This window comes from Etheostoma spectabile, chromosome 8, assembly GCF_008692095.1.
Source record: "Etheostoma spectabile isolate EspeVRDwgs_2016 chromosome 8, UIUC_Espe_1.0, whole genome shotgun sequence".
NCBI lineage: Eukaryota > Metazoa > Chordata > Actinopteri > Perciformes > Percidae > Etheostoma > Etheostoma spectabile.
Genome location: NC_045740.1, coordinates 16,878,583 through 16,902,633, shown reverse-complemented (window position 1 = coordinate 16,902,633; position 24,051 = coordinate 16,878,583). Strand labels below are relative to the sequence as shown.

The 24,051-nt window shown below is 41.7% G+C and overlaps 1 protein-coding gene and 1 long non-coding RNA gene across 2 annotated transcripts in view; one reads left to right on the top strand and one right to left on the bottom strand.

Annotated features, from left to right (window-relative positions):
• Window positions 1-11,975, top strand: part of LOC116693827 (uncharacterized) — a 24,144-nt gene extending 12,169 nt beyond the window's left edge. Inside the window, exons 3-4 of the long non-coding RNA XR_004333009.1 lie at window positions 4,140-4,149; window positions 11,885-11,975. This is a non-coding gene — a long non-coding RNA (uncharacterized LOC116693827). The remainder of the gene's footprint in view (window positions 1-4,139; window positions 4,150-11,884) is intronic.
• The window catches only part of met (MET proto-oncogene, receptor tyrosine kinase), an 80,015-nt gene that overhangs the window by 27,648 nt on the left and 28,316 nt on the right, over window positions 1-24,051 (bottom strand). Inside the window, exons 3-10 of the mRNA XM_032522893.1 lie at window positions 22,996-23,199; window positions 14,839-14,967; window positions 14,024-14,200; window positions 11,519-11,676; window positions 10,722-10,836; window positions 10,105-10,241; window positions 9,005-9,169; window positions 8,062-8,161 (exon numbers count right to left, since the gene is read on the bottom strand). Coding sequence (XP_032378784.1) covers window positions 8,062-8,161; window positions 9,005-9,169; window positions 10,105-10,241; window positions 10,722-10,836; window positions 11,519-11,676; window positions 14,024-14,200; window positions 14,839-14,967; window positions 22,996-23,199 — 1,185 coding nt within the window. The remainder of the gene's footprint in view (window positions 1-8,061; window positions 8,162-9,004; window positions 9,170-10,104; window positions 10,242-10,721; window positions 10,837-11,518; window positions 11,677-14,023; window positions 14,201-14,838; window positions 14,968-22,995; window positions 23,200-24,051) is intronic.

Below are 24,051 nucleotides of genomic sequence, written 5' to 3'. Positions count from 1 at the left end.
TGCGCCAGTGTTAGCCAATCAGCTATTTTTCAACTGTAGCATGCATGTTTTTATGGTGGTAAGAAACCGGAGCACCCGGAGGAAACCCACAAACTCCACACAGAAAGGCCCAGAACGACCTGGATTTGAACCAAGAACCTTCTTGCTGTGAGGCAGAAGTGCTGACCACATAGCCCCCCTGCTGCCTACTTAAAAAATAAAAGCTCAAGAAACTGGCTTCCAACACTCTGCTTTCTGACTCCACAGAAAGTCACTTTGACTGCAGTAGCAGCAGCTATGTCAAAGTATTGCTAAAATCTCCCTATGCACTTCTCAATCCCCGGTGGACGCACACAAACACACACTGGGAGTTACGTGCATTCGCAAGCGCTTGAACACAAAAACTTCAATTTCATTCATAGTGTCAAATCATAACAGAGGTTAATTCGAGACACTTTACTGGTGTGTCTAAACCACACTGTAATTGAAAGACCTAAGACATAAAACACACATTGAAAACACACACATACATATTGAATGTGTCCATGTGTGTGAGGGGAGCACTGGGGTCGCCTAACAAAAGCAATCCAATTAACCTCCACACACCAATAAAGAGCTAGTAGAGCAGGACTCTTGGGTAACCCCCCACCCCCCACCCCTCCCAGGGGTGCGGCTAAAGGAAAAATATCCTGTGAATTAGTGGAAACCTCAGTCAGTTCCATTGTTCAGTGGATGTCTCCTCTTATTTAAAGGAGAGGAGGTGAAGGGCTGTAGGTTGGCAGCAGCTGTAAATACAATCGCTCAGAGAGCGGGGCCGAGAGCTTTACTGTGGGGGGTGATGAGAGAACCAGCGATCCCAAAACCTCCGCCGTCCCTGAAGGATCATTAATGTAACAGCCTGCGAAAAAGCAAAGTCATAACGGTGCTCCCACGTACAAAAGTGCCTGTCAAATCTAGAGTGATTTATACCAGTGCAGTTTTCCGCTCTTTCCTACTGTGCTGTGTTTTCATTTGTTTTGGATTTAAGGTCTCCAGTTAAGCTGTGTCAATGCTCATTATCTTGATTTGCAAATGTAAATTTCCCTCTCCCTTCTTCTGCAGCAGATATTTTAGTAACTGCACATAATGTGTTCTGCATCTTGCCCTTTTTTCTTTTTTTACAATTTTATTACTAGCCGAGACAGCGATGCTGGTATTGTTTTCACCTTGCGAGTCTGTGTGTGATGTGGGCCTGGAGACACCTACTATTATCACAGAGGCCGTTTTGTGTACTTTGCCAGGTCTGTCTGTCTGTCTGTCTGTCTGTCTGTCTGTCTGTCTGTCTGTCTGTCTGTCTGATTTTGTTACAAAATTTCCGGGATGTAGTTGAGATCAAAATAAAGGCAGAGTTCGATAATGGATATGGTCCAAGCGAGGGTACTGGAAGTAGGGAAAGCCGCCCCCCCCCCCCCCCCCCCCCCCCCCCCCCCAAACTTTCCGTCCTTGGCCCAATGTTGGCATTGCGGCTAGTGTGATCCCATTGCACGATGGTATTTAGTGCTATCTCTGTTAGTTTTCTAGACTTTACTCTCTCTAATGTTTTACCATTGTGCAAATAACTAACACCAAACTACAATCATTAATCACTTATTGATACTTTCTGAGTTACAGATTGTCAGGTGTTAATCCAAAATCTACAAGATTTATTTGGCCTTTTTTAAACTCATTTAAATTAGTTGGAAAGACCACATACACCCTTTGTGCAGTGCCTAAATGTTCCCTAAACCAACAAACTAAATGGCACATAAGGGTCGTCAACTGTCAGTTTTGCTATGATGTTTGTCCCGAGTTGGCGGTCTTTCGTTGCCATTTTGCCTTAACAAGCAGCATTGCAAATCAGATACCAGTACCAGGTTGGATTTCTGCCAGTATTGGACTCACAGGATATTTTGCAATACACATAGAAGGGCAACATCGGGCCCAATATAAAGTCATATAACTACTAACACACCAAACGGTTTCCAAATGAATAGTTAGTTAGTTTTGAGCAGTATTATTTTAAGATAATGTTTTGAGGATTTTTAGGCCTTTATTTGACAGTACAGCTGAAGACATGAAAGGGGAGAATGACACGCAGCAATGGGTCACAGGTTGGAGCCGAAACCGGGCCCGCAGCATGGAGGAGTAAACCGCTACCGCTCTACCAACTGAGCTATCTGGGCGCCCTTAAGCAGTATTTTTATTGGAATTCCCTATATAAGATGTGTGATGTTGCAGCGGATGTAAATGAATAAATTTTGTCCCACACAAGCACTAAATTAATGCTCATTGTTTTGTTTAACTTTTGTGTGTAACAAGCTTAAAGAACTCTGGTAAATACAACTTGTTTTCCATGTTAATGCCATTATTCAATATCTACAGTATTTAGTTTTAAAAACCTAGTAAAAATGTCTTAAACAACAGAGCGCTGAGTAATCCATCAACTGAAAGTAAGGGTTGACTCAGCTGGGATGAGATGGGAAGAGGCATCTGACACGAAACAAGCCAGTTTGTGAATGCAGGCGACAGGTGTCCGGCTACGGTGAAGCCTCTAGTTAAACCAAAACTATCTGTGATGGTGCAAAGCAAAGCTGGTATGAAGAACTCCGCTCCCTCAGCTTTGTGAATGATCTATGGAAATTCAGAGATTACTCTTTTTTATTTTGCTGTTTTTTGTGTATGTGCAGCCCCCTTTGGCCTAGTGGTCATGCCAGCTTTTCACGATGGATCGTAAAAAAAATAAAAAATAAAAACCCTCTTTCATGTCTGTGGGAAAGCCGAGATTGGCTGAGACCAGGCTTTACTGGAGATCTGAGAGGCAGATATCAAGTCAACACTGGGTGTTTTTTTTTTCTTACTACACGTTAGACCCCTGGACCTCTGCTGTGGGCTTTAATCAAGTCTTGGTTTCTTCCTCTCTCCAATCTGCTTTGGTGTGAAGATCTGATAGATATTTGTCCAACTGGAGAACAGATTTCGCCAACTGAACTGAACCTCATTCTGCCGCTGTGGGCAGTCGTTTGGGTTTATGTACGCAGCTCTGGAGGCATGAGAGGCTGGCTCACATTACCCACGGTGCCGTTCCGCTGGCAATGGAAACCTCTGGGATGTCAGTTTGTGAAAGATCCTTGCCTCTATTTTGAGGGGTTAAGACAATAAGACACTTATACTGTCCCTTCCCAGGCTGAGCCTGAACTCATCCCATTTACTGGAAGGAATTTAACAGGCGACAGCTGTGGCCCTACGGGGCATGATCCCATCCTAAATCATTAGTAATGATAGCCTTATTTTATCCAGGCTGCTCGCTTCTCACTCTTTCTCTCTCTAGGAAGCTAGGCATTTGTTTTTTGCTATTCCTCTCTGGTTTGTTTTTTCAAGCTCAAAATGAACAATAAACTAATCGGGACGAGGGTTCGCTTCAACACGCCACCTTTCAGTCATCTGAGAGCATCTTAACAGAGAGGATTTTAAAAAGCGTTTTCAAATCATGGTGGTTTGCATGGTTTTAAAGAGTCACAGCATGTTTTTAACTTGAAAGTGAACTGAACTCTGACTACCCTGGTGTAAACTTGCGACGCAGCAGCACCAGGTGACACATAAAGAACATTTGAACACACTGAAAGACCTTACTCATCTAAGATTACAGGTGTAACTACACCCAGGAAACTTGGCTGGGACTTGCAAGCACAATCCAGAAAAAATATACTGAAGATTGTATATTTTAATTTGGAAATGGAAATTTAGCTTTTAACAAAAATATCCTAAAAACAAGTGTCTGTTTTTTAATAGTAGACCCTGGTGATTGGCTGGCACCTGAACACACCGTTCCAGTCTGTTAACTCGTGTTCTAGATCAGTGAACAGAGTATCGTAAACTGCAGGCTGTGCTTAGTCCTATGCTACTCACTGGGCAAACAGACCTAACTATGAGTTAACTAACTGCAAACACACCTGTTTTTTCATCTGTTAAGGCACTATTTCATCCTTTTTTTTCCTTTTCTTTAAAAATGCATTGTTAATACAGCCACAGGAAAAGAAAATATCATAAAAACAGTCTCTTAGCCATATTTTAATTTATTCATTGTCTATTTCTTTTTTCAAAGTATAGCTACAAAAAAAGAGCCATAACTATATACACACCAGTCAGAGAGAGGTCAACTTTCACACTTTCAACACAGTTTCACCTTCTGCCAGTGTTGAGAAATATTTAACCTTTATCCATCCAGAGAGAGGTGACCAAACAAACTGCTTCGCCCCACACAGATGCACAAGATCCCACGCACAATGGTCTACTGTTAAGAGCTGCAAGATCATCAAGAGCAACTTTTGAGGAAAGGGGCAAATGCAAGTCCAGATACGAGCCAGGTGAATCAGGGATTCAAAGCAGCAATTTCATCATCATAAACCTGATTTCAGTTTGTTCACGCTGTTTGTGTGTAATGAAGCCCGAGCTCTCCAGAGACCCATCAACCACTGACCTGAACACAGGTCAATGACCAGGAAAAGGGAAACTGAAAGATGAGACACTGCTGGAAGTGCGTGTGTGTGTGTGTGTGTGTGTGTATGTATGAGAAAAAACTGAGAGAGAGGCAACAAGAGAAGTAAGACAGACTGGAGATAAAGGATATTGTGGCGCTAAGATTTAAGATGTAAGTCTTTCATTTCATAATTCCATAAGAGAACGTGCTCTGTGTCAGTGAGTGAGTGTGTGTGTGTGTGTGTGTGTGTGTGTGTGTGTGTGTGTGTGTGTGTGTGTGTGTGTGTGTGTACTGAGTGCATTATTATCTCCTGACCGAACCTGCAGTAGCGTGTGCTTCAGGATGACAGATAACATCATTACAAAGCACTGCTTGTCCTCAAACCGCCTCCCTAAGGTAAACATCACACACCGACACACAGAGGACAACACGCCTCCGCTCTGAAAAAAAGCTGCTTGTTTGTGATGACTTAATAAAAAAACAAGTCACCTTCACATATACACTCTTACAAAGCTTCTAATAAGCTACCAGCCAAGGTGGAAAGAGTACAAAAATATTCCAAGTAAAAGTCCTGTACTTTGATGAACTTTTATAAATACTTTTGTAAGTACAAGTATCTGGGATAAAAATCTACTCAAGTAAAAGTAGTTCATTTAAAATGTGCTCAGAGTAAAGGTTACTTAGTTACTTTTTAACAGCTGGTGGAGGTATACTTTTTATATTTATACTTATTTACTATCTTTTTTATACATATTATACTTATTGAATTAAATCATAGTCTTTTGTAATTTGAATGGCACAAAGCTGCTTTTGCTTTTAGTTTGTTGACAGATACGATGCCAAAGCAATGGCGCCAAGTAATGGATGTGGAAACATACTAAGGGAACTATCACACACAAAATGGATGAGCTACAAGTACACACGGAACTGCTGCGTTATGACTTTCACAAAAGCCTGGCTGAACACACATCAATGATGGCAGTTAGCAGCTAGCAGCTAACAGCTAACAGCTAGCAGCTAACCGGGCAAGCTCCCCACCTGCAAGATCGAGACAGGGTAGGTGAATTAAAAGACTGTCTGAGTTAAAAATGCATCTTGAATTCACGTAAGGGCCCTGTTCATGTTGTACTGACATATTAATTGTTTTTTTTTGTCTGTTAAGAGGCACAAAGGCACCCTAAAACATGCCCTGGTAACTGCCGTTTTAGCTAAGTGGAAACTTAGGTACGTGGAGACACAAACCAACGTCGAATCCTACGCAAGGAGGCAACGTACAGCGCTCGGCCGTGAAGACCCATTTCTCCACTAACATCATCAAAATCCAGGAGAGGTTTAACTTTTCCTGCTAAAGATTTCCCACCGTGGTCAGAAAACACAGGGGAGACACTTTCTTTCTCTCACTATGAATCTAGAGTTGCTACTCGCTCCGAAACTAATCGCCACCACTCTCTCACTTTCTCCCTCGCTCTATCACCCGCTCGATGCGCAAGCACACGCACATGCACACACACACCAACGTACAATTATATACATCAGGCCACTTACGTAGGCTGTGGCAAATGCTCTGCGTGGAGCCTTCGCAGCATTTTTCACAATTTTGAGAAAATTGAGAAAAATGGATCAGCGTTTTACAAAAGCCCAAGATGACGTCCACAAATATCTTGTTTTGTCCACAACTCAAAGATAGTCTGTGTACTGTCATAGAGGAGTAAATAAACTAAAAAATATTCACATTTAAGAAGCAAGAGTTTTAACTTTTATTTGCAAAAAAATAAGTGATTAATCAATTATCAAAAATAGTTAGCGATTAGCAAAAAGTTGATAACTAGTCAATTAATCAATAAATCTTTGAAGCTCTAGTAAAACAAAATAGGCGTGTCAGTGTCTTGAAACATGAAAGAATACGGGAGATCTCTACGCTAGAATCAAGTACAAATGGAACTTTTATACATACTTGAAACATGTCATTTTTCATTTTTCATACATATATACTGTAATCTGTAGGTGTCACTTGGCACTGATGAAACCTTAAAAAGTCTAAGTAAAACCAAGCACTGTTTTTCTTTGACTTATGACCTGGATGACATTTTACACATTTTAAGGCCCTAATAATTAGGCTATATCAATTCCAGACCTTTTTAACGGCCTGCAGACAGCACGGTGAAAGCCTGGTGAGTGTCAGGGTCGGATAATTTATAACACCTCCAGTCCTGGTCGCTGTAAAGGCCAGCCAGTCTAAGAGAGCGATGACATGCTTCAAGCATGCAATATCATTTTCCTGCAATAAGTAGAATGGCGTCTGACGGCGGTGAGGAGCGCCAGAGCATCCTAAAGGCCTCGCTCTGCTACTGTGCGTGAGTCAGAGGTAACAGCTGGATCCCACAGATCACTGTGACTGTGTGATCCACAGACCATGGATTTTCCATTTCCCTTCTTCTCGTGTTTGTCGAGGTCTTTTCCACTGTCAAGAACTATTTTTTTTTCTTCTAGATGCTTTTCGGGGGCGTTAGTATGTATAATCACAATACCATGCATGCGGCAACAAGGTATTCTAAATGTTTATTTTCCCATTTTGCCTGCTGTTTCATTTTATAGATCTCGTGAAACCATATAAGGAGCCAGAGGAACCGAACTCAGGAATTAAGTCATTTATTCACGTTTGCATTTCCACTTCATCTCCAGAAAAGCTCATGATGTTGATGTGATGGTTGAACATGTGCTGTATAGATTGCCTGCCAGAAAGGAAAGAAGCCCGTCTCCAAAGCAGCAGTGATCTCTGGCTTGTCCATTTCTCTAGCTCTTATTTCGCTATGTGCAATGAAATGTTGGTAGCATAAAAAAAAAAATCCCATCGCAATTGCTAATTTGGATTTTTAGTTAACGTCTTCAATTCTTCTTTTAAGGGTATTTTACATATAGCCTCATCCCCATGTGTTTCATATCAAAATATTCAGACCAAATTCAGCTTTCTGTATGTTGAGGCCCATAATGGTTCCAGAGCAATGTCTAAAGAGATAATTTGACGCTTAAGTGGAAATATTTCTCAAATCTCTTGTTTTGGTGCCTGAAATGAGTTTGCAAACGTAATATATGAATAAAATAGTAAACAAAGGTCCAAAATTAAATTTTGTAATATCGCTTTTTGAGTAGGAGTTTTGTCAAACATTGCTTAGGACTTGCCGGTGTCTCTTTTGTCCTCCGAGGGTTAATGACTCGATATTGAGGCTAATGGTATTATATATTAGCACTACACTGTACTGCAAGATCTGTTAGCACACTAAGAAGTATTACCTCAGGAGCAGGGACTTTTTGGGAGGAAGGAGCTAAAACCTGGTCTCTTTTGAAAAAAAGAGATTTAAATCTCAAGGAAATTCCTGGCTAAATAAAAAATAAACATTCTTGTGCTCCAGGAAAAGGTCCTTCTTAAAATAGCCACGAGGGAAATGTTTCTCAAGAGAGGATCTACACTGTAAATTGGTTTTACGTTGTTTCATCAAGGCTTAACTTGAACTCAGATTGTGCAAACTTTGTAATCCAAATGATAGATATCTCATTTTGAAATCTGAGACCTTTTTATTTGTACTCACAACATGGAAGACCTCAGCTTCCTGACCGGTGGTGAGGACCATTTGGGGCTGGAGGCCGGACTGGAGGAAGAAGCCGTGAGCAGACACCGTGCAGCCTCCGCTACAGTGAGATGGAGGGGGGGGGGATAGCATGAGCATCAGACAGAGACACAGTAGATCCCCACTGGGAGGGACCTGCTGTTAGCATTAGCAGTTTAGCCACTCGTCACCTCCCACTCGTTTCCTCCTGCTGTAAAACTAAAAGCAGTAATATGTCTCTTCTCACCCGCAGACATTCTCAGTCACATTCACCCTCACTTTTTCCACTCTTGTACCTCCTTTTGGTGTTAAGTGAAGAAAGAGCAAGAGCTTACATTTGGAGGACATGAATTAAGTTGACATTGACAAATACTGTTATCCAAACCATTTCTGACAATCCCAAAGTGTAACACAGATAAGGACACAACAATAAGACTGAAAACCATTTCCTCCTGCTGTAAAACTAAAGCATCAATCTGTCTCGCCTCATCCGCAGAAGTTCTCAGTCACATTCGCCCTCGCTTTCTCTCTCTGTTACCTCCCTGAGGTAAAGAAACATGCAAGAGCTCAAATTTTGGAGGCAATTTCTCCGGTTGACGATGACAAATACTGATATCCAAACCATTTCTGACAATCCCAGAGTGTCAGCAGGTCAGTGCTGGCCACCACACAGATGTGGAGGACATAGTCTCGCATTGTCAGACCTTCATCCACAGCACTGAAGAGGAAGGTCTGGCTAGTCCACAAAACATTGCAGGATGGGAGAAAAACATTGCCATAAGTCTGCGACTGGCCCCAGCAGGGCTCGTGTAAAAAAAAAAAAAAAAGACACTTTCCACCAGGCTTAACAACTTTTCTGGCAAAAACCCTGTACGGAGAACACAACGATAAGAAAACCCCAAGTTGGAATGACTAGAACTCTGACCTGACGAAGGAGCGTGAGGGCTGGATGCTGTTGATGATGGGGTCCTGGTTGTAGGTGAACTGCTCAGGCGCGTGGCGCTCCACTGAATCCACCGTCAGCTTCACGGGTAGCTTGGAGGGAACTGCGTGTGGAGGCGTCTTACAGGTAAGCATGGTGGACGTCGAGCTGACGGTGGAGGTTAGGATGAGGGGAATGAGTAAACACAGAATATATTGTGGTGGTAGTATGTACAGTGGTAGCCGATGTCCACTATTCAGGTTCAGGTTCCTTTATTTGTATTGGTAGGTTAAGTTGTTGTGCAGTGAAAATGACAGCATTGGACACCACAGATAACATACATAACAGTTAAAATGCTCCAGTACCAATTAAGAATATCTAATAAATACCAATGAAATGACTTAAAGCTGACCACCATACAATCTAAAAACCAATGAATGAAAAAATAAATAACATTTAGGCCTACAAAAATACAGGCTGTGCAAATTGTGCAATTTTTCTTACAGCTTGTTTATCAGTGTGATTGCCGCTGGAACAATATTTTTTTAAATATTTAATTAAAAAATTATACATATTTTTAATTATTCATTTTATTTTATTTTACATTGTTTGGTTATACACCTTGGAATTAAAAAAAAACTTTTCCAGAAGGGAAAAGCTGAAACTCATTGTGCAAATGGAATGGGTTATCCGCTGTCTAGTGTATAGGGATGCCATTCATGCATTTATCTTGCTTTAGTCCTGCAGATAATTGCGGATTGAGCGGGAGAGGAGACAGAATGAGGACAAGAGCAGAAAAAGCAAGAGAACAAGAAAGACAGGATGACCTTTGACTGGCCCTCCAGTTCACAGGCAAAATGTTCCCAGTAAACTTACAGCAATGTCAAGACACATTTAAGTGTAATCCTTCTGCAGTCCATTTGTACTGAACTCTACAACCTCCCTAATTACTTCTTAAGAAAGCAAGAAAAAGGCGGAGAAAATACGACAGCCACTTGACGTGCAATCTTGACTTTAAAAAGCTGTTGCGGTTATGCAGTGACACAAAGAGAATGAGAAACAGAATTAAAAAGAGAACGAAAGTAAAGGGACTGTGAACTGACCTCTGGATATTACAGGCTACTTTCCCTACTGTCACCTCTCGCTGGTTCCCGGTATCCAGGAAGGCGCCCCTGATGGTCAGCATGGTGTTTCCGGACTTTGGCCCGAATGTCGGGAAGATTTCGTGGATCACAGGGTCCTGGACGCAAAGACCACCCGACCCTTTTAAATACCTAAATAACTAATAATAAACCACTTCACACAATACACAGATTTTTCTAGGGCTGTGTATCCCCAATAGGTTCCTGAACTGATTCAATTCCGATCCACAATGTTCAATTACATTACAACAATTCGATATCAATAAGGTTAGAGAAATTTCAGTTACAATAACAATTTTGCTTGGATATAAAGGTGATTCTCAAAGAACTTAAGCTGTAAATTGTACAAGTAACCCTCAAATACTTTTTATGAAGCACCAGGTTGATGTTTACATTAAGAATTGACCCCCTAAAAGTTGGTTGGTGGACTAACATTATGTAACATTTTTAACAAAATAACAACATTGATGGAGCTTTAAACCAAGATTGATTTTAACTAGAGAATTGATTATTGATTAGACACAGTCTTAGATTTTTCACAAAGTGCATCCGAAAACAAGGCACAACTGCATCCTTACCACGAAGGTGAAGCCTTCCATTGTGGCTACCTTATGGCCGCTGGTGACCTTCACTGTGTGTCCTGATGGGGTGAAGTTCCCACTGAACACCGGGGAACACTGCATCTCAGTCCAACTAAACACAACCCCCCCCCCAAACAACACACAGAACAGGCATTATACCCTGCCACAGCCACCAAGCATTTATCCTAATTCAATGATGATCTACTGCCTAGCAGTAATGCACAAAGACACGATCTTCATCTTGGGATTGGGTTGGTGGTGTTTTTTCCCCCCACAATTTGTAATGAGATTGTTTTTAGCAAAAGGGGCTTTTGAATGGGACATAGTCCCAGTGGATTTGGGTGGTTGAAAAGTCTGGATGCAGCGATTTGTCCCAGCAATTTTTCAGTTAGGGGAGTCATGTGTTGAATGCGGCAGACTGCGGGAGAGAGGGAGGGGGGCCTTCTTAACATTCTTCCTTAAACACAATATCCGCTATTAAACTCCTGCTCTGCCCCTATAAGACGCCAGTGTATGGGTCCCTTTATCTGGTAAACACCCACCACTTAACACACACACACACACACACACACACTGTCTCTACCTGCCTCTCTAAGGTGGCTTTTCAGACACTGCGCAGGAACAGGGCTCATTTCAAAATGCGCAAAGTATGCACACTGGCATACAAAAACTAGTGCATCAACAACTTTGCAAAACACACACGCACACGCACACGCACACGCACACGCACACGCACACGCACACACACACACACACACACACACACACACACACACACACACACACACACACACCTGTTGATGTTGTCTTGTCTGGAGAGTTTGCAGGGAGCTCCTGCCACCTCCACTGTTACCAGAGAAGCCTTGAAGCTCTCCGTCTTGTCGAAGCCGAAGTTGCTGCCGCACATCGTCACGGCTGTAGAGCCTCGTATCGGTCCAGAGGTCGGAAAAATCTAATGCACACACACAAGAAACATTTACATTTCAAACATTTAGTCATCAGTCTAAGATCATCATAACAAAATGCTGCTCAGTACCATAGAGTAATTATAGAGCTGCAAAGATTAATCGATTAGTTGTCAACTATTTTATTAGTTGCCAACTATTTTGATATTTGATTAATCGGTTGAAGTCATTGCTGATTTTAGAGCCTATTTAGAGAGCAGGAGACGGTTGTGAAGTTTAACGTTGGTCGTCCCCAGAGAAGAAGTTGGTCATTTCACTGCGCGGATTAGAAACCAATTTGAAACGTAAGCAAGTAAAATGGCTGACTGTTACAACTTTGTGTCAAATTGGTTGTTATGACTGTGACTTATAAAGTGTCTGGTTTAGTTCCATCATAGTCTTAATAGTGTCAAAAAACCTTAGCTGAAGTTGTTGTTCAGTAGCTAGCTCAGAGATGATTGACTAATGAAATTACTGATTCAGCAGTTTCTTTTTTTTGCAGACCTACTAAAGGTTGGATCCTAGAATCAGCCAGAGTCATTTCTTAAGAAAAAAAAGAAGTAAAAATGATAATTCCAGCTAATTTTAAATAAGAAAATGTTCTGGTTTCTTCACTCTTCTGTGACTGAATTATCTTTGAGTAGTGGACAAAATAAAAATACGCAAGGACGTCATTCTGGGCTTTGGAAAACACTAATCGACATTTTCCACAATATTCTGATATCTGAATCTAGAAAATGATCGACATATTTTTTGACAATGAAAATAATTGTTAGTTGCAGCCGTTAATAATTCCTTTCATCAACTACACCAGTGAAGTAGAACAAATGTTTCTCCAAATGAATACAACTTTTGGAACTCATTATTTGCCTTCTGCTCCCTGGTGTTGTTCCAGGTGTATTTGTTTTCTCATTTTCTAAACTGACAGGTTAGGGACTTTATCCCTTTAGTTTTCACAAGGATCTTTGAACCTGTTTGATCTGAAACCACAGAGCTCTTTGTCTGTTTTGAGCTGTTAATCAATGTATCATTTAAAAGGCAACCACGACGACACTGTGCGTCTGCCCTATTTCTGATAGCGTGGCAAAAGAAATAGCGTGGCCGCCACTATAAAATGAGGTGTTTTTACAGGTTCTCGTTTTATTAAACATTTTGTTGCATTTTGGGCAGTGGAGCTATCTTGGTATTGTGTTTTTATTTGACACGGAGACACTCTGACAGCATGGGGTGCAACATTAAAGTCAGCAAGAATGAACACCACCCACACTGAGCCCAGTAAAGCCTCACAATGTCAGAGCAGTGTTAAACAGGACAGCGGTGCTGTAAAAGGGCTGGTATTTCAGGAATCACTGTGGCCTTCGCAAACGCAATATTGTAGAGACAAATACAGATCTCAGCGTCAACAGACTCCGGGATATGAGCTGGTTTTGAAAGGCCAGTTAGGTTAGTTACTAAGGTTTACAATTGGGTTCAGGTTCAGGTTTTGGAAACAGCGGTGAACGATTGTTAAAGGCACCATGACATGGTGCTCTTTGGATGCTTTGATATAGACCTTAGTGGTCCCCATATATTCAAAATTTTTAAAATTTTAGTATATTATTTAAGCAGTTGCACATTTTTGTTTACCCATCCTCTACATATTCAAATATTTGTTCTTTTTACTTTATTCATATTATTATTTCATGTATATTTTTCCTAGTATTTCATTTATATTTATATTCTGTGCTTTGTCACTGATTTTGCTGGTGTAACACAAGCAAGGCTGAGGCTGTGGGTGTAGCCTTGACCAACTGCCACTTTGCTTGTTTGAAAGCCATAATGTCCCTATCTAATGGGTGGGCCAAATTCTCTGGGTGGGTAAAGCAGAGAAAGGGGAGGCAACCTTTCCACTTATGACCTCATAAGGGGCAAGATTCTAGATTGGCCCATCTGAGGTTTCATTGTCTCATTGGCAGAGCAGGATACCCAGGGCTCGGTTTACACCTATCACCAGTTAAAAAACCTCATAAAGTGAAATGTACATGCCATGGGACCTTTAAGAATTGATAAGTTTATACACTCAAAAAGGCCAGAGTTTAAAAGTTGTCACATTGCCATTGTGTTGGGTATGTTTTGCATGATGTCATTTTTTTATTGGAATTTTTTTAAATGTGTATAACATTTGGTGCCATAACTCCTTTGTGGATTTGCCTGCCCGTCCCTTCTGATGAAATTAAGTTAAGTTAAATACATGTATTGTGTTCCAAAAATATATATTTTGCTGACAAAATAGTGAAAGTGGCCAGTGATGAATTAGTTAAAAAAAGTGAGTCTCCGGTCCTGATTATCTCCATGTTGACAAGTCACCGTGGTTACCTTAGTGATGACGGGTGTGCAGTAGTCCTGAGTCCAGAGGGAGGAGGAGGGACACTGGTTAGCTCTGGTGCAGCGTCCATCACACCAGCCACATTCTGTCACCCGTGCTGACAACAAACAGGAAGTACAGGTGGTCAGCTGAGCACAGCCGGGGCCAATCAGAGGGACCATAGTGATCTAAGAAAAGGAAGATGTAAGTCAGTCAGCTGTGTGTCTTCATTTCTGTCCAACACACAAACAAAGTATTTCCCCCAGCCACAAATGGATTAGAAGAAGTGTTTGGTAGCAGAACCCTTGAGGTAAGCCTCTAGGAACATTATTCTCTTTTATCGGTTGTCTCTACTCCCTGTTCACGGTTGTTTTTTTGCTTTCGGTGAAGGAATGCTTTTTGTCCAGATTGTGTTCTTGTTATGGTTGAGAGATGAACACAGGACTGTCTCAAACTACCGAATGTGTAGGATGGCAATATGTCTCTACAAGGCACACCATTGTTCTCAAACCTTTCCCCATTTTGCTGAGGAAAGTGCCAAAAGATACAATTTTGTCCTTCATTTTTGTGGTTCTAATCCCACCTTATCAGTCTCCTATAAAAGTACTTGAAAGCAATACTTCAGGTAAGTACCTTACCAGAAAATGAATTTGGTAGAAGTCTCCTTTTAGAATATTATATAATAGTGATGTCACACATTTGTTGTCACGTACAGCATCTTCTCACTATCCGTGAGCTGAATAACGAAGTGAAGTACAGATACATGAAAATTCTACTCAAGTACAGAAGCAAAGTATTTATACTTTGTTACATTAAAACACTGCACCTTATTCCCCGTGGCCATTAGCAGGGTTCCATTTGAGCCGTCAGCGTCCAGCAGGGCTACGCTGGCGGAGACGGGTCTCGAGTCCAGGCGGATGTTGACGTGAGGAGAGGTAAATCGAGAGAACAGCACCTGAAAGAAGGAGGACACGTCATTGCAATGGTTTACAAAGGGGCATTTGTTAATGTAACCGTAGACTCGCTTTGCCCGACCTTCCTCCACAACACTGCAGAGGAGGGTCTGGTTTGTCCACACAGCATTTTGGGATGGGAGAAAAAAACGTGCTCTGGTTTCAAGCGTTGTGGGTGGGGCTAAGCGCCGGACAGAGCCACATTGCCGCTGCAAAATAGCCTCGGGAAGGAACTTGTTTTAGTGGAACGTGTGAGTTGTTTTAATTGTGCAACAGAAAACTTAGATTGGACAGATAGTCTAGCTAGCTTACCCTGCAGAGATTTGAGGAGCAGTCAACCATAGCCCTTATAAAATCAACCAGAGTTAAAAATTCCAACCCAAGAAAAGCATTAGGTAACGGACATCTGGCTTAAACAGGGACATCTGGTGGAATTTCCGGGGACAACAGAGCAATCCCGAAAGTGGAAGTTCATAGATATAGACCAATGTAACAGCAACAGCACTGTCATGACTCTGGCACAGCTTTAGCAAGAACCTTCTGAGACACTCAACTCACCAATAGACAAACTATTGGTGGCTTGTACTTGCACTTCTTGTGGCTAAAGCCAAACTTTGCCAATAGGTATAACAAGCAGGACTTATACACTGGCTACATCTGTTGCTAAAGATGCAGTAGCCTACAATCAAATCAAGTCAAAGAGAAGTACTGTAAACCAAGAGGTGCCTGGTTTGGAAGATATTGGGTGTGTTGCCAATGAAAATAAGTACTTTTTTTTTAGCAGCCAACATCATCACAGGTCAGCTGAGGACACCTGTTTAGGATGTGTGATTTTCCTCACTCGTCAGCCTCGTCACTGCTGTTTTACCAACGTTGCTGTGTTTGTTTTAAATGCTTCACAATGCTTTACACTGATACACGCCATGAATTAAAAAAGAAGGAAAGATTACAGGGAGTCTGGCATACACAACAATGGAGTCACAGAATCGCCTGAAGACAAATCAAGCCTCGGGGATGAAAAAGTGGAAGACATCAACAAGTTTTTTGGTGCCCTGCCAGCACTCCTTGACAGGGAGTCGGCTGAAGGAATACGATCCAGGTTGTGTCATCTTTTCCTGGGCATTGCCTTCACTGGAGTTTGGGTTTAAGCAGAAGTGCATTAAAGTAATTTCATTACGATATTTCCTCTTAGTCCAGTGTCATGGTTGAGAAAGAAATGTCTTACCTTTCTCTCCTCATAGCAGAAAAAACCCAGGCTCAACTAATGACCTGTCTGTTCCATTAAGGCGTGTCAGCCAGACTGCATAAACTGTACAATATCAGGGCCTTTGCCCTAGTACACCGAACTGGAATGCAGCCATTATGGATTGATTAATCAATTAGTTAAATATGTTGGCAAGTAAAAATGTCTACACTGTCAAAGGTGTGGGGATGGTTAAGAAACAACACAGATTATATGCTATGGGAAGTTTTGGTCATACTTTACAGCAGCTTGGAAAACTAAAACTTAAAAAAGCCATCATTTAGACATGTATGTTGCCAAAGCAATTACCATTAAATAATTTTAAGGAGTCTGCGGTTGGACAGGTGGGAATGCAGCAATCACTCTCGGATGTGCATCAAAAGCAGACCAGACGAGTGTCCCGAAACCTCCTTGATATCTTGGTACGCTTTCAATCAAACTCTGGAGCGGTTTGTTAGGGGTAAGAACGTGATCCGACCTCAAACCGCACCAACTACTGTGCACACCCAGCACAAGTCAGAGCTAAATGGCTCCTGGAGTCAGGAGTCAGGCTTTTCAATCTGCGATGCGACAGAGCCCCAAACTGAAGCAGCTTGCAGTGTTCTCTCACAAAAATAGACTGCGGTCAAGCTCGCTGTCACTTGCATTTCTGTGGACGAACCAGCCGCCTAAAGTTGGAGACGGACAACGCAGAGAGAAGTCTCAGCGACAATGTCTGAATATTTAAATGAAATGAGCTGGTTTGACCATGGCGATGCAAGGAATATGCACTAGTCCAGAACACAGGACCTTCTTCCTGTATTTACTTTCTTGCCCCCCTCCAAACCAAGGGACACCAAACAGCGGAGTGAATGTTCTTGCGTGGTTCGTAGTGACGCATTTTGTTACGCTTGGATTTTTCCAGGTGTGAAATGAAACTGAACTTCCAAGTTCACAAACTCATCAACGGACTTGAACCGGAGCAAATGAACTGTAGGTATGAAAACGTCCTGAATAGTAAAGTATAACAAAGTCCAGTAACACCTTTACACTTGATATTTGTGAAAATTTCATTTTTGTTATCTTTTTCCGAGTTGGATGGAGATAACAATATCAGTCAGCTTCAGCATTTGCAACACAACATCACTGTCTGTTTCTTGAGAAGTAGTATCAGGAAAGTGATGGCAGTAGCTCAGTCCGTAGGGTGTTGGGTTGGGAACAAGAGGGTTGCTGGTTCAAGCGCCCTTTTGGACCAAAGTGTGGAGTGTGGACTGGTAGCTGGAGAGTTGCCAGTTCACCTCCTGTGTGTATTAACAACAGTGTACATTGTAATTTTTCCATAGGGGATCAATAAAGAGTATAAATTATTTTAAAAAATAAGCCTGAGTTGAACTTCTTTTAATTGAAGACATAACTTGTAAAAGAGGCTTTAAATCTAGCGGTTAACTTCTACCATAGTTGAGAGGTTTGAAAGAGACGTGAGACAACTGGTTTGGGGGCACAGAACAAGAGGATGTCCCCTGAGACATGTTGGGAAGTATTTCACACACACAAACACACACACACACACACACACACACACACACGGATCAACATTTATCATTTGTGGTTACGCTGCAATTACAGGCCTGGGAGCAAACAGAGCAGAACATGATCTCTAATGGGGTGTGTGGTTTACATAATGTCCTATAAATTCAACCATATCCCCCAACACACACACAAAAAAAAAAAAATATATATACACACACACACACACACACACACACACAGATAAGGTCCATGGGCACCATAATCTTTCTGTCCTGTCAGGATGGAGCTGCGATGCCATTTATTCTCCAAAAACAAAGGACTGACGAGACACTGCAGGGATGGGAGTAGTGGAATGTGTGTGTGTGTGTTTGATTCCAGTAAATACTAATAACACTCTGCATTGTAAACTTTAAATGTGATTTTTGTTGGTTGGCTGATACACCGCTCGCCCAAGCCTCACCCTCAGAAATGCCTTGTTTTCCAGCGTCATTCCTTCCACTGTTTGAGCCTCATGATCAACGTTAGCTTCGCAACAACGAGTATAATGGGTGGCTTTCCGCTGGGGACGAAGCCATACAACAGGCATCTCTCTGGAGGTAATAGCGGTGTAAATTACAGCTTATTGTATTAAGCAAGGGGGGGGGGAGTTGGCATCTAAACATGGCCACTGTGTTATTCCCACAGCGGCCCGACTAGAGCCGAGGGAAACACTTCCTGAGCCAGAATCGAGTTCATTGGGGGGGGGGGGGAACAACGCTCTTTTTCTTTCACTGTCTCAACTACATATTCCCTCTTCTCTAGTCCGCTGGGAGCAACCAGGAAACTGAAATACGTGAAAAGTTGACAGGTTCTTTTTGCCGTACAAACAATGAAATGAGCTGCCAAAGCAAAGGCGACCTCCTCTCACAGAGGCTTACTGTCGCTTATGGCCGCGGGGTCATCAGAATAAATGCAAGCCTTGTAAAATCAGCACAGGGAAAGTGAATGAGACACTGCAGTCACACCCGGATACCTTTGAGCAGCTAGGTGCTTGATGTATGAGCCTAGGTAATTACAACTTGGGCCTTTTGTTATCATTTCTATCTATCATTTCTGTCATCGTTGTTATCATTTCTACCATGTTGTAAATAGGGGTGGGAATCTCTTGGCACCTTACGATTCAATTCCGATTCAGAGGCCAACGATTCAATTCTAAACAGATTACCAATGCAGCTCGATGAAACAACATTATTATGTATATTTTATTTTCATGCACGATTTTTAAAAATATACATATAAATCTGAGTTTGTTAGATTTTGACATATACAGTATTTGTCAAACACAAGTTTTAATGAAATGTTTTGTCTACTGAGGTTTTTATTGTGTTGTCATTCCTTGCTTAAGCCTTGACCATGCTTGTTGAAGTCCCCTTCTCTCTCAGTGATCCTCCATGTCATTAAAGGAGGAGAATTGGCTTCTTAGAACATGAAACATGAAGTGTTCAGATGTAATGTGATGAAGTTAATGAACAGCCTGTATGTGTTTTGCCTAATTTCTTTTTTATGTACAGTATATCTTTTATTTTTTGTTCCTTTTGGCCATTTTGGTGTTTTTTTCCCTCTAAGTTGAACTCTAAGTTGTTGTCAATTATCCCATCCTCTTTCAGTCACTCTGTTTTTGATTTGTCTAGAGACATTAACTTTTAAATAAAAATCAACACATTTACAAAAAGAATTCAATATATATTATTATTAACTTATCAGAATCAAGCATTGAATCGTTTTAGAGAGAGAATCACGATGCATCTAAGAATCGATTGTTATTCACCACCTCGAGTTATGAAAAAACATTTTACTCAACAAAGTAAGTGCTGCTATCTGGGAACAAGGCGACATGGAAGTAGTGTACTGGGCAAAACGTTCAGACTCAACAAGTTTAGCCAGAATATCTACGCCACTCATGTGCTCACACATCTATGGCTATAGTGCAGTGCAGTATGTGAGAGTTAAAACAGGAAGTCGGTCTCTGATGGATTTTTGGGTAACGATCTTACCGTTCGTCTTCCTTTTAGCTTCGAAGTTTGGCCAACATGTGGGTATGTTTAAAACCTGTGCTATCATCTTACGATTTTGCCAAATTACCAGAAAAAAGCCATGAGAAGCCATGAAAATAAGACTAGGGCCGTTTGAAAATCTAAATATATGAATGAGATGGAGTGTGTCAGTGAAAATGAGCCGGAAGATAAAAAGAAAACAATCACTGTTCTGTGTCTCCATCAGTTATTTTCCTGTTCTCATTTTCCTCTTCAGGTTCTATAGGCCTACTACCATTTCATCTTCCTTTGTAATCCATTCCTTTTTTTCTTCTTAGGTTTCTTTCTTACCGTGTCTCTTTCTCTCCAACTTTTTTGCTTTTTATGTCTTTTTTCTCCCTCCACCTTCTTTCCTTGGTCTTTCTCCCTCTATATCTTAAAACTCACTTTGAATCAAATCTATTCAGTTTGTAGTCGGTTTCACCTGCGCGATCAGACATAAATTTGTATTGCTAAATCAATCAATGTTATCAGCATTAGCGATAATTTTACCAACGTTTACGTAGGACTAATGCCTAATATAAGGTAAGAATTACCAGTGTTCGGTTCATTCTGTCACTACTTTTTGTCTCCCTCCCTCTTTGTCTCAGATGATGAGGCAGAACACATTTAATGAAATGGAAAGTTTTGCAGTGTAGGGCAGCTGCTCTCCTCTTCAGACCTTCTAAACTCCTTCAGCTAAAACAATGAACTTCAGCCAATTCAGCTGCAAAAAAAAAATAAAAAAACGTAAGGAGGGTCTGGGAGGGGGGTTGATGGTGGAGAAACACAGCAACAGCTGCACGGGAAAATCAGTGAGCAAAAAATTCCGTGCGAGGGAACGTGTCAGCGAAGCCCGTCGTTCAGCATTAACGTGCCGTTCGGCTTGTAAGCCCCCTCGCACCCCACTACCACCGCCTCTACCCCTCCCTCCATCCCATTCCCTGCAGCTGTCGGCCCCTGTTTTTTTTCCACGGCTCTCTCGCCTGTTTTTTTTCTCTTCTCCATGCATGTCTTTTCATTCTTGCATTTCAAAAACACGTGAGGTAATTCAGCTTTCACGCCATGCATGTCCAGTCCTTGTCGTCTTTTGGTCCAGCACAGGACCGATGCACAAATACGTCACTCGCTGTACTTTGCAGCTGTAACCATTGCATGCATACTGTGTACAGTAAGAGTGGATGGGCAAAATAAGTGACCACATGAAAAGGGGGGGAAAGTGAGTACAGTGAGTCACAGTCTGACATGCAGCTACACAAGCTAGTCATATTAATTTAATTAATGCTTGATGCCAAAATGCTATATTTTACCCTGATGATCAGCAGCTTATAGGACTCTTCAAAACAAAACAATGCAACTAACGGACCTCCAACAGGCCAACTACAAATGTGAACTGGCACTAAAAGCTACAAATCTATTTCATGTGCCAGGTGTTAGTCTGGACAGTCATGGGTGGGGGGTGGGGCAAGGTGGAGGCTGGGGGTCTATATGACTATATTTGAAGAAACAATTGCATGTAAATATTCTAAGAAAACGTTCATATATCAACCAAATTTTGCCTAATTTGAACCTCAACATATTTTGACCTGCAGATTACAAAATCAGTGCTAACTTAGAAGCCAAATACCTGCTAAATGGAAGAGTTATCTCTGTCTATATAGACACTTTAAATCTCTCTGACAGGCTCGGCAAAAACTGCTATTTAAAGTGTGTTTAAATGTCAGCGCTGCAGTTAAGAGATAACATGCAATCAAGGCCAGGGATCAAGGATGCATATCTTGATGTAAAGAGCACATACAGTAACCTTTAATAAAAAAAGGAAGACAAGTGGAGGAAAGCAAGAAGGTTAAGGCCACTTCTGTGTATGTGGTATTTAATATTCGGACCCTGTTAGGAGTTTTCATTATTTTGTCCATTATGTGAGGCCTTGGCCCTGTCTCTTGTGTACCAGCGCTTTCCCTCCACCAGCATCACCAAGAGAAACGACTGCATGTTAATTATGGTAGAGGGGAGTCTGAGTCTTTATCATAGGTACACATGCTCAAAATGGAATCTAAATTATTGCTCCACATGATTTAAACTCACAAAACTAAACCCCTCTTTTGAGCAGTTCAAATGTGTCATGTTATCTGAGCTGTTAGAGTAAAAAAAGGTATTGCATGTATTCTGATCAGGAACTGACCCCCCCCCCACCCCACACACACACACACACACACACACTGGTTCAACAGAGGAGCACCTTCTCCAAGAGGCTCCGACAGCTTCGCTACAGGAAATCATTCCTACTACAGGCAATACAACTTTTTAACACCTCATCACTGGGTGCTGGATAAGACTCTGAGACATCACAATACTGCAACTTGCACAATACGTTTATCTACATATTTATCATTACTAGTTAAGCAGTTGCACATTTTTGTATTCCCAACTTGTATATATTCAAATATTTGTTCTGGCATTTTATCCTATTACTATTTCATGTATTTTGTATGTACAGTATGTATATTGCATCCTAGTATTTCATTTCTATTCTGTGGTGTTTGACTGATATTTTACTGCTGTAACACTATAATTTCCCATCCATCCAGCCATCCATCCATCCATCCATCCATCCATCTATCTATCAATCTATCAATCTATCAATCTATCCGTCTATCTATCTATGTTCCCGCCTTAATTTTATCCCATGACTAAAGCCCTGTCCCATGACTAAAATCCCCTAAAGCAGTATTGACAGGTCATATATGTGACGGTGAAAGCAGCTGACAAAAAAAATCAGGAGGTTGTAATCCAATGTTGGTTTGTACATTGACAGGCAAAATGTGACTGTTTACTCAGTAGGCAAACTGGAACGTGGACTTCTTGGAGACTCACTGAGCACAGGTCAAAGATAAGCAAACTGTGCAAACAGAAAGGTCCTGGGTGCTTGGTCATAGTTTCCCCCCCAACATGACTCTAGCAGAGGCACCTGGAGCTGATGTGTGTTGTGTCTCCAGCAGGGCGCTTAAAGTCCTCATGTACCAACATCCTGCCCAATTTACATGAACAACGAGCGGTGGTAACCGCACTGGAAGCTATAGCCTCAGGCTCTCTGTTTACGCCTAACTGCTGGTATTTTACATGCAAATGAGGTTCCTGCCAGTCTTTTAAAGACACTTTTTGTAAAAAAAAAAAAAAAAAAAACACAAAAAAACCCCACTATAGACACAACAACGTGATTTCTTCACCTGTATGTGGCGTCCGTCGGCGGTGCCCAGGTATGCCACTGTACGGCCATGGACGGGCATCACAGTGATAGAGGTAACCAAGGTGTTGGTCAGCTCTTTGTGCCAATACTCCAGCCTTTGGACAAACTGGGTCACCTGCAGGCGGTACTTGCCCTCTTTCCCCTCATGGATTCCCTCATGTGGGTCGCAGTCGTCCGATGAACTCTGCAAAAAAACAACAACCCAAATGCATCAGTTTTCCCTGTGGTGTGCTCCAAGAATAACAACATATAAGAATAACAGTGGAGTGAGTGTTGCTTATTGTGGTTCCAGGCATGATATTGATATGACATTAGGTGCAGCCAAGAACTGTTGGCAACATCAGTGTGGTCATGTTTAACATTTTTACAAAAACATCCACTTCTAAGTAGTGAACTTGCATAAGAATAAAAAGCTGGAGCAAGCAGCAAAGACTGAAGCTGATTGCCCCAAATATAAGATAATTCACTGTGAACCGTACACTCTGTGAATCGTCAGCAAGATTAGACCGCCTTATCCAAACACATAGCCCCGCCTAAACACTATTGGTTATATAATATTATGTCAAACTATCTTCTTTCATATGTGGCCTGATGGGGGAGGGTTAAGAACCAAACCTCCTAAGCCCCCCTTAGCTACTCTTTCATCAGGCCATGCTCGTAATGGAGGTCTCGGCATGATAGTACCTCTAGGGCAAGTACACGCTTTGTTGAGTACATGTGTAAGGACGGCCGGATTTCATGGGAAAGAGTAACAAGACTTTCATGCCGTTTTTCATTCCATGAGAAAAAAAAAAAAAAAATTGTTTTCCTTATCCATTGGGCAACCACACTTTATTTTCTGTCTTTCTCAGCCCCTTCTTTCTCTTCTCCTTCCTCACTTGAATGTATAACCAAAATCTGTCCCTGCCGCTCCACTTTTTGGTTTTCAAACGTCCCTGGGTTGTGCAGATTGTTGTGTCTGGAGCTTTCGGAGCATACAGTGAAAGCACAGACTGTAGACCGAGCTGAATTATGGGCCTTCTCTATCAGTACTCCC